This window comes from Oryctolagus cuniculus, chromosome 21 (genome assembly GCF_051225735.1).
Source record: "Oryctolagus cuniculus isolate XC-2025 breed Fujian yellow rabbit chromosome 21, ASM5122573v1, whole genome shotgun sequence".
Classification (NCBI taxonomy): domain Eukaryota; kingdom Metazoa; phylum Chordata; class Mammalia; order Lagomorpha; family Leporidae; genus Oryctolagus; species Oryctolagus cuniculus.
Genome location: NC_142887.1, coordinates 26,588,179 through 26,603,149, shown reverse-complemented (window position 1 = coordinate 26,603,149; position 14,971 = coordinate 26,588,179). Strand labels below are relative to the sequence as shown.

Here is a 14,971-nt window from a genome sequence, read left to right as displayed (position 1 = left end):
TAAGAAAACATTAAAAAATAGTGCCTTGTTAGACCAACACAATAGAAAGAGTTTATATAAAGAGTAGAAAAAGGCAGTTCTGTTTACAAAACAGTACTCTGGACTAGTAATTATTCTTTAGATCTCATTTTAAAAGCATTAGTCCTGCACGAACTTGAGAGACCAGAGGCAGGAAGGGGTTGTGGAGGGGGGCACTGAGCAGAGGCAGCAGATGGAGCTGGAGGAGAGGGGAGGGGCTGAGGGGCGGAAAGCCACCCCCGGGCTCCATCCACACGGAGGTACCTTGCGGGTTGGAAAACCCAAGTTTCCATTTTCAGCTGGTTCTAGACCTCTTCCGTTTACACTAAGACTGGGGGTGGGCCACAGGGACACCCTGACTTGGGGGCATGGGGTGGTTCTCGGTGGGAAATGTCCCAGGTTCCACGGCCGTGGAGCCACTCCGAGTCCAGCGCACATCATTATTGGAGTCTGATGGCTTCAAAGACGACTTTTCTTTCGATTCCCATGGTGACACAGTCGGAGAGTTGGGCGATTTTATTCTGGGACCCTCCCTGTCTGCTTCGCTGGCACAAGTGTAAAAGGCGATGGTTGATATCTAAAGTTCTGTGTTTTCATTCTTGTTTCTGCCACCTGTAAATTCTAAGTATTCAATGTGCTTCTTTGAAATCGGATGCATTTGTTTTACTAAGTCCAGTGGGAGCCACATCCATTTACTGCTTAAGGCTACTGAGGAGTGGCCTTCCAGCCCAAGCTAAAGGAAGCCAGATGATCCCGACTCAAAGGCATCAACAACAAAAAAGCAAAACCACAAACAAACAAAAATCTCAACAATGAGAAGCTGCGTTTTGCAGTTCCCGTTGAAAGTACCCCTGCTTCCCTAAAATCCGCAATGCAAGCTGTCGCCCTGGGCAGCTGCTCCTCCTGGCCCCAGGAATAAAGGCGGCCCGGATCGCATGTCAGCAGCTCGGCGCTTCCCACACCCTCGCCAACAGGTGCGCAGGGCCCAGCCTGCAGGGGCTGCACCCAGGGGCGGCAGAACCCCCCCCCCCCAAACAGGTCCTAAATGGCAAATGGCTCCATCATTCGATCCTGGAATTCCTTTGTGCCAAAGCATGACTGGAAATAAGTTAAAAAAATTTTTTTTCATCCTAGGCTGAAGTTTTCAGGAAAATTCTTCTGATACAGCGAGATTCTTACTAAAAACCTTCTGGTCTGAACCCTGGGCTGACTCCTTCCCGTGCGCCTGCCGGGGTACGGGGGGTCAGTCTGGCCACCCAGGGGGGGGTCCCTGGGTTCCTCGCGGGCCAGGCTCCCCAGATGGCGGGAAACCCTTGCTCAATGAATGAAGGGTTAGTGAACACAAGGCCTAATGCGATTAGTTTCCTCTAAAAAAAAATTTTTTTTTAAGAACAAGGAATACATTGGACAAAAAAGATGATGATCCCTGATCTGAGATAGCTTTAAATAGATTCTCCCTTTTCAAAATGAAAACATCTTAGAAACAAAAACACGGTTTGGGTTCTTAAACTCCCCCTCCCCCCCTTAACAACACACAAAAAGCTGGGAAGATATACAGACCTCCCCTTGGGTCTCATGGAGAATCAGTACATAATAGTGCATTCGGGAGACGCGATAGTAGACGTTCGCAAGAGCACCTTCAGCCCGGAGGCCGAGGGCCTAACGGCGGGAAAAGGGATCGGTCAGAGCTCAGTGCAGACCCCACGAGCCCGGGGCCAGGGCGTAGCTGCCCCACACGGACCCACACGCGTCCTCCCGCCCGTGGTGCCGGGCTGGTGGGGTGGACATGGCTCCCACCCAGCCCCATCGGACACCAAGGCCACGAAACTACATTCCTCCTGGGCGTGTGCCCCATGCACCCTGTCCAAGCACTTCTGCAGTCAGGGGCCGGAAGCCCAGACTATTTTTATAAAGGGCTGAGAAGGGGTGCAGCCTCCTCTCCCCTGCCCCAGGGGTCAGAGTTCAGATAGAGTACCCACCCACCCACCCAGAAACACTGCCCTTACTGTGACAGGGACCAAGGGACAGACAGGCTCCCGGGCAGCCCCCACCTTGGGCTCCGGCCTCTTCCTGGCTCGTTGGTTTCCATAACCTGCAGAGGGGGAGGGCCGGAGAGGGGTGCCTTCCCAGAGGTCCCCACAGTTCGGACACTGGGATTTTGCCAGAGAAACAGCAAAGAGGCAGCTTTGCACGGTTCCCCAGAGTTTGTACCCATATCACCTCGCTTTACTTCAAGTTTCTGGTTCAGTTCCTAAGGCAGGTGTTGCCCTGAGCTTTTCGAAGGCCTGAGCTCCCTCTGGGGAGACAACAGTATCGACACATGATCTGGTTCATTTAATGCAGCAGTGACTTTTTTTTTCTCTTTTTCAGCAAAAGTTGGCGATTAGGGTTCTTTAAAATATATATTTAAATAACTTTTTACATTTACATATAATATCTTTAAAAGAAAAAGCAGATAACTCAATCCCACACACCTCGGAACCCCAAGCACACACACTTTACAAAACTGAAGGGTGACATGTTATCAAAAGAGGCAAAGGACTAGAGTCGGGGCTGTTGGTTCGTTACAGGGGTGGGGTGGGGGGGTGGGTTTTTTTTGCCACAGGTGGCTCACATTTTGGGTTGAGGAGGGCTCTCTTTATTACCACTTTTGTGTGTTTGTCAAAGCTAAAAAAATTTTTTTTGTTGTTTTGTTTTTTTTGAAGGAAGTTAGAGTATGGAGTCTCCGTCCAGTTCCCCATTTCCAGATAAGAGTTCCTTCTGGGCTCAGGTTCCCGGGCTGCTGTGTTCTGCTGGGCCAGGTCCTGGTCCTGGAAAAGAGAGAGAGAGAGAGAGAACAATCATCAGGGGAGGGAGTCGGCACCGCGGGCTTGGTGCACAGTGCACTGGGACCAGGTGAGGGGCTGGGTGCCCCATTCCCAGCGGGGGGCAGCTCTCAGCTCAGACCGAATGCAGCATAGCGAAGAGATAGGAACTGGGAGCCCCGCGTGTGTCCAGCTCCAGCAAGGACGCCGTAGCAGAACTTATAGACCCCGATGCAAAGGGACTTGGGATTGGGATGACTTCGCAGGTGACACAGGGCCAGGACTGAGGCCGCGGGGGCAAGAGCAGCAAGCAAGAGGGACAGGGTGGGGGTAGGCGTGGCACTGTGGTGTAGCAGGTAAAGCTACCGCCTGCAGTGCTGGCATCCCATATGGGCGCAGGTTCGAGTCCCAGCTGCTCTACTTCTGATCCAGCTCTCTGCTGTGGCCTGGGAAAGCAGTGGAAGATGGCCCAAGTGCTTGGGCCCCTGTGCCAGCATGGGGCTCCAGCCATTGCGGCCATCTAGAGAGTGAACCATCGGAGGGAAGACTTCTCTCTGCCAGCGGCTTTCAAATAAATAAACAAATCTTAAAAAAAAAAAAAAAAAAGTAGGGGGTCCAGGGGAACAAGAGTGGCTTGCGTGGGTGCACAGGAGCCGAGACACACAGCACCAGGCCAGGCGGTCAGCCACATTTAGAAGGTTCTAAGGGTAATGGCAAGTTACTGAAGGAAAGTGGAAGGACATGGATTTATGTTTAAAAAAAAAAAAAAAAGAGGGCCATTCCGGCTTCCAATTGGGACAGACCCGTGGGAGGAAATGGGGCTGCACCGTGGGGCCGGCGACAGTGGACGTAACAGGCTGGGATCCTCGGGGGTATCTAGGGGGTGTGATCACAAGGTCATGGGAGCAGACGGTGTGACGGGTCTGCAACTTAGCGGGCAGGGCCGGGCTGGGGAGTGACACTTGGACGTCCTCGGGTACGCATGGTGATCAGAGCCAAGGGCACACAGGAAGTCATCTGCAAAGCCCGCACGGGGACGCCTGCTCTGGCCCACGCCGTCTCCTGCTCTCACCTGCAGCCTCAGTGGCCATGGCATTCGACTCCTGAGTGTCCTGGGGGGCACGGGGGAAGCTGGCAGAGGCGGCACCCGCCTCCTCCGCACGGCAGCCGGGCGGCAGCGGCACTCCGGCCTGACAGCACGGGGCCCACTCCTCTTCCCGGGTTGCTTCCAGACTGCCATGGGGCCAGGGGACGTCTGGGGCCGGCGGCCGCCCCCAGGGGCTGAGGCTCTGGGTCCCTTGGTGGTCTGGGGGCAGGCCCAAGTCAGAGTCCACATCCTCGGCGATGATGGGGATGCGCTGGCCGAGGTCCCGGGCGCCCGGGGAGCAGCCGGGCAGGAGCTCCTCCCCGAGCGCGTACTGCACGCTCACCGCGTAGTCCTCGGTGTAGCAGCCGATGCCCGCTCTGCCACCGTGGGCCACCTGCTTCTCTTCATAGAAGCAGCAGGGCAGGCCCTCACACTTCCCCCCATCTGTCCTGGGCAAACGGTTGGGGCGAAGGCCATACAAGGAGCTTCCCGGCTGCGGCTCCCCACCCGCGGGGCTGCAGCCCTCCTGGAGGGGCGACCCCCGCGCCGGGGGCTGGGGCTCGCAGCAGCAGGCACATGGCGGCCCCTCGCGGCCTCCCTTCCAGGTCCTCCTGAGGTCCGGGGCGGCCCCAGGAGAAGCCTCGAGCCCCACGTCTGAGGTAGAGCTGTTGGGCCCCCTGTGCTCCAGGGAGGAGCTACTGCTGTAGTTCAGGTCCAGGCTGTACATGGACAGCTGGTCCCCCGCGGGCGAGGTGGGGCCCGGCCAGGGCTCAGCCCGCCCAGCACCATGATGCGCTGCCCCCGGCGGCTCCTCGGGCGGCAGCGGCGGCGGGGAGCCCTCGAGGCGCAGGGCAGGCCCCCGGCCCGAGCCGCCGGACGCCCCCGCGTCGCTGGTGCAGCAGGGGCTCCGGCTGCGGTAGATGAAGGGGTCGTAGTCACTGCTGAGGGAGCTGCGGAAGGTGGAGCAGCTCCCATACACGCCCTGGTTGCTGACCTCCGTGCAGTCCACCACCGAGTCACTGGACGAGCAGTGGCACTGGCCGGAGCTGCTGCTGCTGCTGCTGCTGTCGCTGCCCGGGCAGTCGGCCAGGTAGCCACTGCACACCGAGCGGTGGCCGTGGTAGCAGCTGAAGCTGGACGCGCTGCCGCTCTCCAGGTGGGAGGGCGGGGCCATGTGCACCACGGTGGGGAAGAGCAAGCTGCCACCGCTGCCGCCGCCGCCACCGCTGCCGCCACCGGGCACAAAGGCACGGGCTGGGCCCCGGGGAGGGAGGCCGGCGGGGGGCTGACCCTCCTGCTCTGGGTAGCTGAGGCCCTGGAAGTAGTAGTGCTGGTATATGGTCTCGTACTGGGAGAAGCAAGCTGCCTTGGAGAAGCTGCGGCCGCTGAACTTGGGCCTGCGGAAGGGGTGGGCTGGCGAGTAGGCCCGGTGCTCCAGGCCGCAGCGGTGGGCGGCCAGGCTGTGGTCCAGGTGGAGGGGTGGGTAGCCGCGGATGTAGGCGGGGGTCTGCGGAGGGTAGAGGCTCTGTTCCCCGTGCCGGTCCACGGTCAGCAGCGTGACGGGGTTCCCGTGGGAGTCCATGCTCGTCCTGGTGGGGTAGGCTGGGATGGCGTTGGTCCTGTGCACACGGCCGGGATAGTGCACCGGCAAGGTGACCCTCTGCTGCCGACCCCGGGCGAGGCTGCTCGGCTCCACGCACACAGCGCTCGGGTTTCCCTTTTGCTCTGGGGAGAAGGGGAGAAAAGCAGAGCTGAGCAGGCCGGTGTTGGGCGCTCGGGAGAGGGAAGAGGACAGCGCCCGGGGCAGTGGCCTGGGTCACAGGCCAAGGTGCCCATTCTCATGAGCCTGCCCACTTCTAAGCTGTGCTGGGGGGCGGCGTGGACTTGCGCCACTCCTGCAAGGACCCACTCTCCACCTCCCCACTGCTGTGTTGGACAAGGAACCACGTGGGCATGCGGAGGTCAATGGGGTACAAAGGGGAAGGCATCTCCCTGCCCCACAGCGAGGGAGGCAAGCCTGGCACGGCGCACTCCCCCACCGCGTGGCCCTGGGCATGGGTGGGCATCTTTACTCTCGGGCCACAGGAGACGGGGGGCCTTGGGGCAACTGGTTCACGTGCAGCCCAAACTTGCACCCCAGTGGTTATTAACGCCAGGCTCTCTCCTAAATGGACGGTGTCCTCTGACCCAACCCCTCCACGGAGCCGGAGGCGGGGCCCGTTACCTATGATGTTGTGCCGACAGTGTGGGCAGGTATGGTGCTGCAGCAGCCACGGGTCCACACACTTCCTGTGAAACCGGTGAGTGCAGGGGATGACCCGCAGCTCCTGCGGAGGGCGAGAGGAGACGCAGCGTGAAGGGAGGGCACGGTGCGGGCATTTCTGCCTCAGCCCCGCGCTTCCTCCTGCAGAGCCTGGCGTGGACTAAGGACCCTCGCCCCACCCTCCTCCACACCTCCACCTACGCCTCGGCTCCTCACTGAGGCAGGGCTCACGCGTGGGTTCCCGGGAGGAGGAAACCACCCATCTGCCAGCTCCAAGCCCAGGAGCACAGGGGAGCAGGCTCCTTTCCTGCAGTTGGAGGGAGGCACGCACACTCATGCCTGCACATGGGAAAGGACGAAGCCTTGTGCTAGAGAGGATGAGAGGCCTGGGGTGCAGACAGAGGGCTGGGGTGCAGAGCCAGGGCTGGGTGCACCCCAGGATATTATGTGGCTTGGGGATGGTGGCTGCCTCCAGGTGTTGCAAATGGCCACGAGCAGAAAGGCAGGTGCCAGACCCTGAGCGTCAGCACGGCCTAGGTGGAGGGAACATGACTGGGGTCCTCTGAGTGGGACCGCCTCCGGGGTTCCTGAGCCTGAGAAGCCCTCCATGTGCTCATCTGGGCTTCGTCTTCTCATTTGCTGACCGGGCCGACAGGGCAACGTTCCGACCTACGCCCGCCACCGAGCCTGCTGAGTGCAGGAGGTCGCAGGCCCGTGGCGCGACTGCAGGAGACACGGAGGAGGAATTCACTTGCCCAGGACCGCGATGCCAGAATGTGCCGGGGCAGCGTGCGGAGTCCAGGAAGCAATCTGGTGTTCTAAAAGGGTTCTGGGGGCCAGCGCCGTGGCTCACTAGGTTAATTCTCTGCCTCCCGTGCCGGCATCCCATATGGGTGCCGGATTCTGTCCCGGTTGTTCCTCATCCAGTCCAGTTCTATGCTGTGGCCTGGGAGGGCAGTGGAGGATGGCCCAAGTGCTTGGGCCCTGCACCCCATGGGAGACCAGGAGGAAGCACTTGGATCCTGGCTTCAGATCGGCACAGTGCTGGCCATAGCGGCCATTTGCGGGGTGAACCAACAGAAGGAAGACCTTTCTCTCTGTCTGTCTCTCTCACTGTCTAACTCTGTCAAATAAATAAATAAAAAATAAAGACTATATATTGAAAAAAATAAAAGGGTTCTGCAAAGACTCAGACCGCCCCCCAGTCTACACAGTGGGGGAGTGTTTCCACCAAAGGGGCGAAGCCTGAAAGTCTCAGGTGGTGGGCTCCCTGCCCCTGAATCTGTGGGTATGCATCTGTCTAGACAGACCAAGCAAACGTGGCCTGTGGTCAATGAGTGACATCTGCCTTTCATGGCATTATTCTTGCAACTTTGAAAACTTCAAAATAAAGAGCTACAAGAGAAAAAAGGGATGTCAAATCCCTTGTATCTTTTTTTGTTTAAGGGAAAAACACTGAGCTAAGTAAGCATCAGAGTTTCCAGAACAATTCTAAAACAAGGTCAACATGTGTGAATTTTCTTTTTTTTAAGAGGTTGATTTGTTTATTTGAAAGGCAGAGTTACAAAGGCAGAGGCAGAGGGAGAGAAAAAGAAGTCTTCCATCCGTTGGTTCACTCCCCAGATGGCTGCAATGGCCAGAGCTGAGCTGATCCAAAGCCAGGAGCCACGAGCTTCTTCCGGGTCTCCCACGTGGGTGCGGGGGCCCAAGCACTTGGGGCATATTTCACTGCTTCCCTAGGCCATAGCAGAGAGCTGGATTGGAAGTGGAGCAGCCTGGATTTGAACGGGCGCCCATATGGGATGTCAGCACTGCAGGTGGTGGGTGGCTTTACCTGCTATGCCACAGCGCCGGGCCCTACGTGTGAATTTTCTTGAAACCATACATTTTTCTTGAAACCAGAAATGTATGAGGGGGCTTCAAAAGGTGTGTAGAAAACTGGAATGAAAACACAGTGTGAGGGGCAGGCGATGTGGCACAGCGGGAGGCCCACGGCCCAGGACCTCGGATTGAGTCCTGCTTCTGATCCAGCTTCCTGCTAACGCACTCAGATGAAGTTCTGAGTGCCTGCCCTCCGCACGGGCAAGCAGCGTGGAGCTCCTGGCTCCCGGCTTCAGCCTGGCCTAGCGCTGGCTGTTGCAGGCATCTCGGGGAGTAAACCAGCAGATGGAAGAGCTCTCTCATCTCTCTGCCTTGCAAATAAATATAAAACATTTTTAAAAATACAACGAAGGGCCTGCACTGTGGTGTAGCAGGTTGGCCTGTGATGTCGGCATCCCTTATGGGTGCTGGTTCAAGTCCTGACTGCTCCTCTTTCAGACCCAGCTCCCTGCTGGTGGCCTGGGAAAGCAGCAGAAGATGGCCCAAGTGTTTGGGCCCCTGCACCCGTGTAGAAGACCAACCGGGAAGAAGCTCTTGGCTCCGGACTTCAGATCGGCCCAGCTCTGGCCGTTGCGGCCATTTGGGGAGTGAACCAGCGGATAGAAGACCTTTCTCTTTGTCTCTCCCTCTCTGTCTGTAATTATACCTCTCAAATAAATAAATAAACCTTAAAAAACCAATGAGACAGTTTGCTGAGCTTTCTGAAGACACCACGTGCCTCAGATCCACTTCTGAAAATCCCCTGTGTTCAACTGGGTCCCTGGGAGACGGTGTCTGTGCCGTGCCGCTCCCTCCCTGGGGTTAAGGTCACAACAGGTGAGGCCACCCTCTGGAGAACTCTGAGCTGCTGCAAAGCCGCGGGAGAAGGAGGTGGGGGCCCCGTCCTTCCAGGCCGGGCATGCGTGCCGGGCATGCGTGCCGAGCGGCGTGCCTCGCCCCCCCCCCCCGACGCCACTGCCATTACCTCGCCGTCGGTGTACCTCTCCAGGCAGATGGCACAGTCAGACGTGGAGCTGCTGCTGAGTGTGTCCAGGGCCCCACCGCTCCCGTCCCGGCGCCCCTTGCTCTTGGAGTTGAACTTTCTGGTTTCCATCTTCTCCAGGGCCTGCACGGCCAGCCTATTCATGGAGTTCTACAGGGCAGAATGCTGGCTGTTAGGGGCTGGGGCACGTTCACGGCGGGTCGTCGTGCCCCGGGGGCCGTGGCGCTCACTGTGCTGGGCCAGGCGAGCACGGGTCTCTAGCAGGCCAGGCCGGACTCTTGAGCGGTCACTCCAGCTCAAGGCTGGCCCCCGAGGCAGTGTGTGTGGGAGTCCTGAGCACCTGGCCGAGCGCGTCCTCTCGGCAGGGTGCCCACCGCCACCCAGCGTCTCTCTCCCGAGGCGCCGCCTGCCTCGCATCTGAGTCTGGATTCCTGCTTGTCTCTCACCGCCCCTCACCACGCCCCCTCCCTGCCAAAGCCTTCCTTCCTACGAGCACATGGTGCCATGCCCGCTGAGTGTCACAGTTATATTAACAATCACCCAGAGAGCTTGGCAGACAGAACCGGACTCAGCAGGGAGCGGGGCCCGAGACCCAGCATTTCCCCCGAGCTCTCAGGTCCTGCTGAGGGGCGCAGAGGGCCTGCTGCTATGCACGCAGCCCTTGCTTTCCCCCATCTTTGGGCCCAGGCCATCGCAGCACGGTGAGCTCGCAGGACCCTGGCCTCCAGTGGTGCTCCAGCGGCCCCAGGGCGGTACCTGGCTGCGGCGCTGCTTCAGCTTGATCTTGACCAGCAGGATGAGGCAGACCAAGGAGACCACGACGAAGAAGGCCAGGAAGATGCCCATGTCGAAGTACTCGGTGGGTTGCTGGAAGAGAGCACAAAGCAGCGAGTTACACCTGGCCTTGGCTCCGGGCTGGCGGCCCTGGTGGGGACGAGGAGGGGGTGAGTGGGGCACGCTTGCCTCCCGCTCATGGGGAACTCCTGGGCTGCAGCTCTCTATCACACACACACACACATGTGCGCGTAGTGCGTTCTCGGGGCCAGGGGAGACCAGCCGAGGTATGTGCCAGGCTCCCTCCCCTGCCCACCATGGCCTGGGGAGCCCTGTGGGAGGCCCAGCTCCTCACGGGTGGCATAAGCTCACTAGAACCAGGAGGAGCAGGGCCCCTCCAAACACACACAAAAAGCGTACTTCCGGAGCAAAGGAGAGACTGTCACGTTTTGAGCGAACAGTGAGTGATTGGGAGCCCTGATGAACAGTTTGCATCACTCAGCAGATTGAACGCCGCCTCCACAAATATCAGCTTCCACTACAATGAGTCATTTTTACCAAAATGCTTTTTTTTTTTGGTCCTTGAAAAAGTGGCCTGCAAGTCGGTCCTTCTGGAAACTCCCTGTGGTTTCAGTTCTTTCTCCTCACAGCACCCTGTCTCCCTAAACACAGACGCCACCTCACCTGGGACGGGCATGGAGCCCGGGGCGAGGCGGGGCAGGGCGGGGGGGGGGGTGCTAACTGGGAGCATCTGTGTTCAGACCCCCGGGGCAGGCGGCAGTGTGCATGGGGCACCTGTCCTGTGTTTCTAGAATCCTCCAGCCCGAGGTTTGGGCAAAAGATGCCGACCAACAGGTGACGGACGGCAGAGTCTCCTCGGCACGTGTCTCGAGGGGAGCCTCGGCACAGCTCACGAGCCCCAAGAGGCGATCCCGGGTGAAAGCTAACTTCACACGAGCGAGCTCCGCTCCGCACCCTCAACCCTGCGGGGAAAAGCAAGTCCAGGCCTTCCCTGTGAGCCTCGAGGGCAAGTGGAAGGAGCAGGCGGGGGTGCTGAGTGCTGGCCTGTGTATGCCCTTCAGAGGGGACGAGACAGAGGAGAAAGGAGGCCACGAGGCTGTCACAGGGGACCCCAGGCGGAAGACGCCGGCGGCACCTTAGCCTCAATGATGCTCCTAGGAGGACCGTGCAGACAGCTCACGTCGAAGACTGTGGGGGCGATTTCTCCCTAGCTTGCTGGCCAGTAGCTGAGCCAGACCTGCAGGAGCCTGGGGGTAGGCCAGCACTTTAGACAGAAAAGGACGGGCACAAAGGCCCCAAGTGCCGAGCCCCAAGGGGTAGCAGCAGAGAGGGTGCCAGGCGCAGGCTGGCCGGCGCGGGGCTCACTCGGGGCGGGCGATGCTGGATCCTGGCTCGGGCCACTTTCTGCTTGTTCACGATGTTCATCAGCTTGATGGCATCGGCTCCCTTCACGTACACCACCGGCCTCTTGAGCGGGTCCTCCAAGCCCTGGTTCAGCTGCGGGAGAACAGGGGGCTGTGCTTAGAAGATGCACTTACTTCGAGAAACCAGAGAGAGAGAGACAGACAGACAGACAGACAGACAGACTGCAGGAAAAGGCCGCTAAACACCGCAGGGAAATTCTCAAAATCCTCAAGCCTTATAGCCTTGCAGCTCCCAGAGGGGTGAGGTGGAAGGCCCCCAGGGGGCTTTGGAAATGCTCCCTATCCCCCCCAAACTCCCTGGCTCTTAACCTCTCTGGGGTGTCTAGCCGAGATGATGGAGAGATGACTGCAGCCACCCCGAGACAGCTAAGGGGTGGCCCTCTCAGGGAGACCTGGGCACCGGCATGGCCTGATGGGTTTACCTGGTCGATGGCTTCTGGGTTTTCGGACACATCAAAGATGACTGCAGTAGCTCCACGCTGCACTGCACGCTTGGCCTGGTGGGACGGAAAGAGAGCAGGTTGGAAATGCTGGTCCTCTCCCCTCCCTGGAGGTGGCCCTGGGAGTCGGGCCGGAGCATGGGTGCAGAAGCCAGCGGTTGGCCAACTCATGCGACTAGGGGCAAATCAACCTACTTTCCCGTCTGTTCATAGGGAACAAGGCCCCCTGTCTTGTACCATCATCCCGAGAACCTCTCACTTGGGTGAAAGTAAGGCATTGGGTGGTGAGTAAATCTTGGCCTCTGCCACCAGACCAAATGTCACCAACAAACCGCAGATCGACAGCCTGCCCCGTCAGCCACTGGTCTGTCTCTTGTGGTCCCTTCCTCCTTCCCATGTCACCCGGCTGGAAGAGTGTGCGGACCATCTCTGAATGGTCTGTTTTAATAAGTGACACAAGCTGAAGACCTTTGGAGACACCGTGGGGGCCAGGGCTGGGGCGGGGGGAGTAGCTCCAAGGAAGAACTGTAAATGGGGATTTAGCGCAGTTGGCTGCTGAACCTGGCTGCACATCAAAAACCACTTGGGAAGTTTGTAAAGCAGAGTTCCTGGCTCAAACCACAGAGGCTGATTCAGCGGGGCTGGAGTCGGGCCCAGGAAACGGAGTTCTAGCAGCCATCCGAGGGACTCGGGTGATCCAGCCACTGGAGGGACTGCAGATCAGAGAGGGGAGATTAGGCTGTTTTAGGAACAGCGGAGGAGGGATGGGGTTCTTCTGGGGCGGGGGGTAGTGGGAAAGAATTCCTTTCTATCCCCATCAAACGTCTCACTTCACGGCACCTAAGTGGACCACAGGGAAGACGCTGTGGAAGAACAGGACGTAAGATCCACCTTCAGTTTTAGGAGCCGGGATCTTGTTAGGGAAGTGACCCCTCGTGTGTGTGTGTGTGTGTGTGTGTGTGCGTGCGCGCGCATTTGCGTGCAGGTGAGGAACAGGAAAACTACCCTTCTTTAACATGGACAAATGATGGCCAAGGTCAGAGGCCAACAGAGTCAGTAGGGTTTGACAAAGCCAGAGGGTTTGACAGAGAAGAAAATCCAAATTCCTTCTACAGGAAAAACCCCCCTACATTGACTCCACCTAAGACAGCAGCATTAACAGCAACGCGGCAAGACCAATGGCTCTGCTCGCCCACTAGAGGGCAGCATCATCCCACAGCTTTTCAACAAAACCAGCTCGGCTGAATCTCCTGCAGGCTGCGCTGCACAACCTGTTCTATCCAGCAGAGGACTTTCTGAATCGAGTCTCTGCGGACGGCCCGCCCCATCCTGTTTGATCAGTGGCGTGCTCTTAGGGGTCCGGAGGGAATCCTAGCAGGGGTTCCTAGCTCTGCTGCTGTCCCGAGTTAACAGGGGGGAGGTGCTTGCGATGTGCAGGTGGCACCTGAGTGCACAATAGCCCCGAGGAGCAGCAATCCAGGGCAGATTTAGGAGCTCTCGTTCCTTCCTTTGGCTTCCATTCCAGGATCAGGCACATCCAGCAGCTCCCATGGGGAACGTACGCTCAGATCTTTGTTGTTGTTGCTGTTTAAAGACTTATTTATTTGAAAGCCAGAGCGGGGCCGGCACTGTGGCACAGCGGGTTAATGCCCTGGCCTGCACCACCAGCATCCCATATGGGCGCCGGTTCGAGACCCGGCTGCTCCACTTCTGATCCAGCTCTCTGCTATGGCCTGGGAAAGCAGTAGAAGATGGCCCAGGTCCTTGGGTCTCTGCACCCCTGTGGGAGACTGGGAAGAAGCTCCTGGCTCCTGGCTTCAGATCGGCACAGTTGCAACCAATTGGGGAGTGAACCAGAGAGGAAGACCTCTCTGTCTCTCCTTCTCTCTCTTTGTAACTCTGACTTTCAAATAAATAAATAAATCTTTAAAAAAAAATGAAAGAGTTACAGAAAGAGGGAGAGGAGAGAGAGAGCGTTTGAGAAAACTCTTAATTCTCACAGTGGCTTTATTTTAATTATTGCATTTAATGTAAGCTGGTATTGAGGTAAGTCTGTATTTTCTGTACATACCAGGATTGGGCAGGAGGGGAGTCAACGCAGGAATTGATCAAGAGCTGGCCTGGGGGCCAGTGTTGTGGAGCAGGGGCTGAGCCACTGCCTGCAGTGCTGGCAACCCATGTTGGAGTGCTGGTTTGAGACCCTGCTGTTCCCCTACCAACCCAGCTCCCTGCTAATGAGCTTGGAAAAGCAGTGGAAGATGGTCCAAATGCTTGGGCTCCTGCCACCCACATGGCAGATCCAGATGAAGCTACTGGTCCTAGCTTTGGCCTGGTCCAACCCTGATGGTTGTGGCCATTTGGGGAGTGAACCAGCAGATGGAAGACTTCTCTATCTCTCCCTCTGTCTGTCTGTAACTCTGCCTCTCAAGTAGATAAAATAAATCTTAAAAAAAAAAAAAAAAAAAAAAAAAGAAAAACAAAACCAGAGCTGTCTTAGGACTTGATAGGCTGTGAATAGTGCACATTTAGAAAGTGGTATTCTTTTTATACTGTTCTCAAAGCAAATTTAAAAAACACACAGCAATTCTTGGTCAAACTTTCCCTCCTGTCCCATATCTTCAGGTTAAAAAAACAATGAAGCTAATTCCTTGATTTACTGTCTAACTTAGTGAAGCATGGGCCAGAATATTAATTTTCTAAACGAAGCTAAGCCCTAGTTAAATGATTAGGGCTTTTTCTTTTCTTTTCTTTTCTTTTCTTTTCTTTTCTTTTCTTTTCTTTTTTTTTAAGATAGAATGACAAAGAAAAATCTTCCATCTGTAAGTTCACTCCCCAAATTGCCACCACAGCTGGAGCTGGGTCAGGCCAAAGCCAGGAGCCAGGAGCGTCACCTGGGTCTTTCACGTGCGTGGCAGGGACCCGACCACTTAGGCCACCTTCTGTGGCCTTTCTGGGCGCATTAGCAGGGAGCTGGATTGGAAATGGAGCAGCCAGGACTCAAAGCAGTGCTCCGACACGGGATGCCCGTGTTGTAGGCAGCAGCTTCACCCACTGTACAATGGTGGCCCCAAGATGACCAGTGTTGCGACCACCAGAAACCCTGTCTTTATGAAGTCACACGTGCTGTGTCTAAAACTCCAGGTAAGGCTTTTCCCATGGAAGGATGGGAAAGCTGCAGTCTGATGGATGTGGCTACATGAAGATCACTGGTGCACCGGGCTGCAGCTGGAGTTTAGTTACCCCCAAAAACTGTGCACAGACCGGAGCCGACGCAAGG

At 57.3% G+C, this 14,971-nt stretch overlaps 1 protein-coding gene across 1 annotated transcript in view; it reads right to left on the bottom strand.

Annotated features, from left to right (window-relative positions):
• Nucleotides 1-2,404: 2,404 nt before the first annotated feature.
• The window catches only part of ZNRF3 (zinc and ring finger 3), a 168,406-nt gene continuing 155,839 nt past the window's right edge, over nt 2,405-14,971 (bottom strand). Inside the window, exons 3-9 of the mRNA XM_051826646.3 lie at nt 11,677-11,751; nt 11,196-11,327; nt 9,792-9,902; nt 9,018-9,185; nt 6,134-6,236; nt 3,895-5,634; nt 2,405-2,828 (exon numbers count right to left, since the gene is read on the bottom strand). Of these exons, the coding sequence (XP_051682606.3) occupies nt 2,785-2,828; nt 3,895-5,634; nt 6,134-6,236; nt 9,018-9,185; nt 9,792-9,902; nt 11,196-11,327; nt 11,677-11,751 (2,373 nt within the window). The 3' untranslated portion in view covers nt 2,405-2,784. The remainder of the gene's footprint in view (nt 2,829-3,894; nt 5,635-6,133; nt 6,237-9,017; nt 9,186-9,791; nt 9,903-11,195; nt 11,328-11,676; nt 11,752-14,971) is intronic.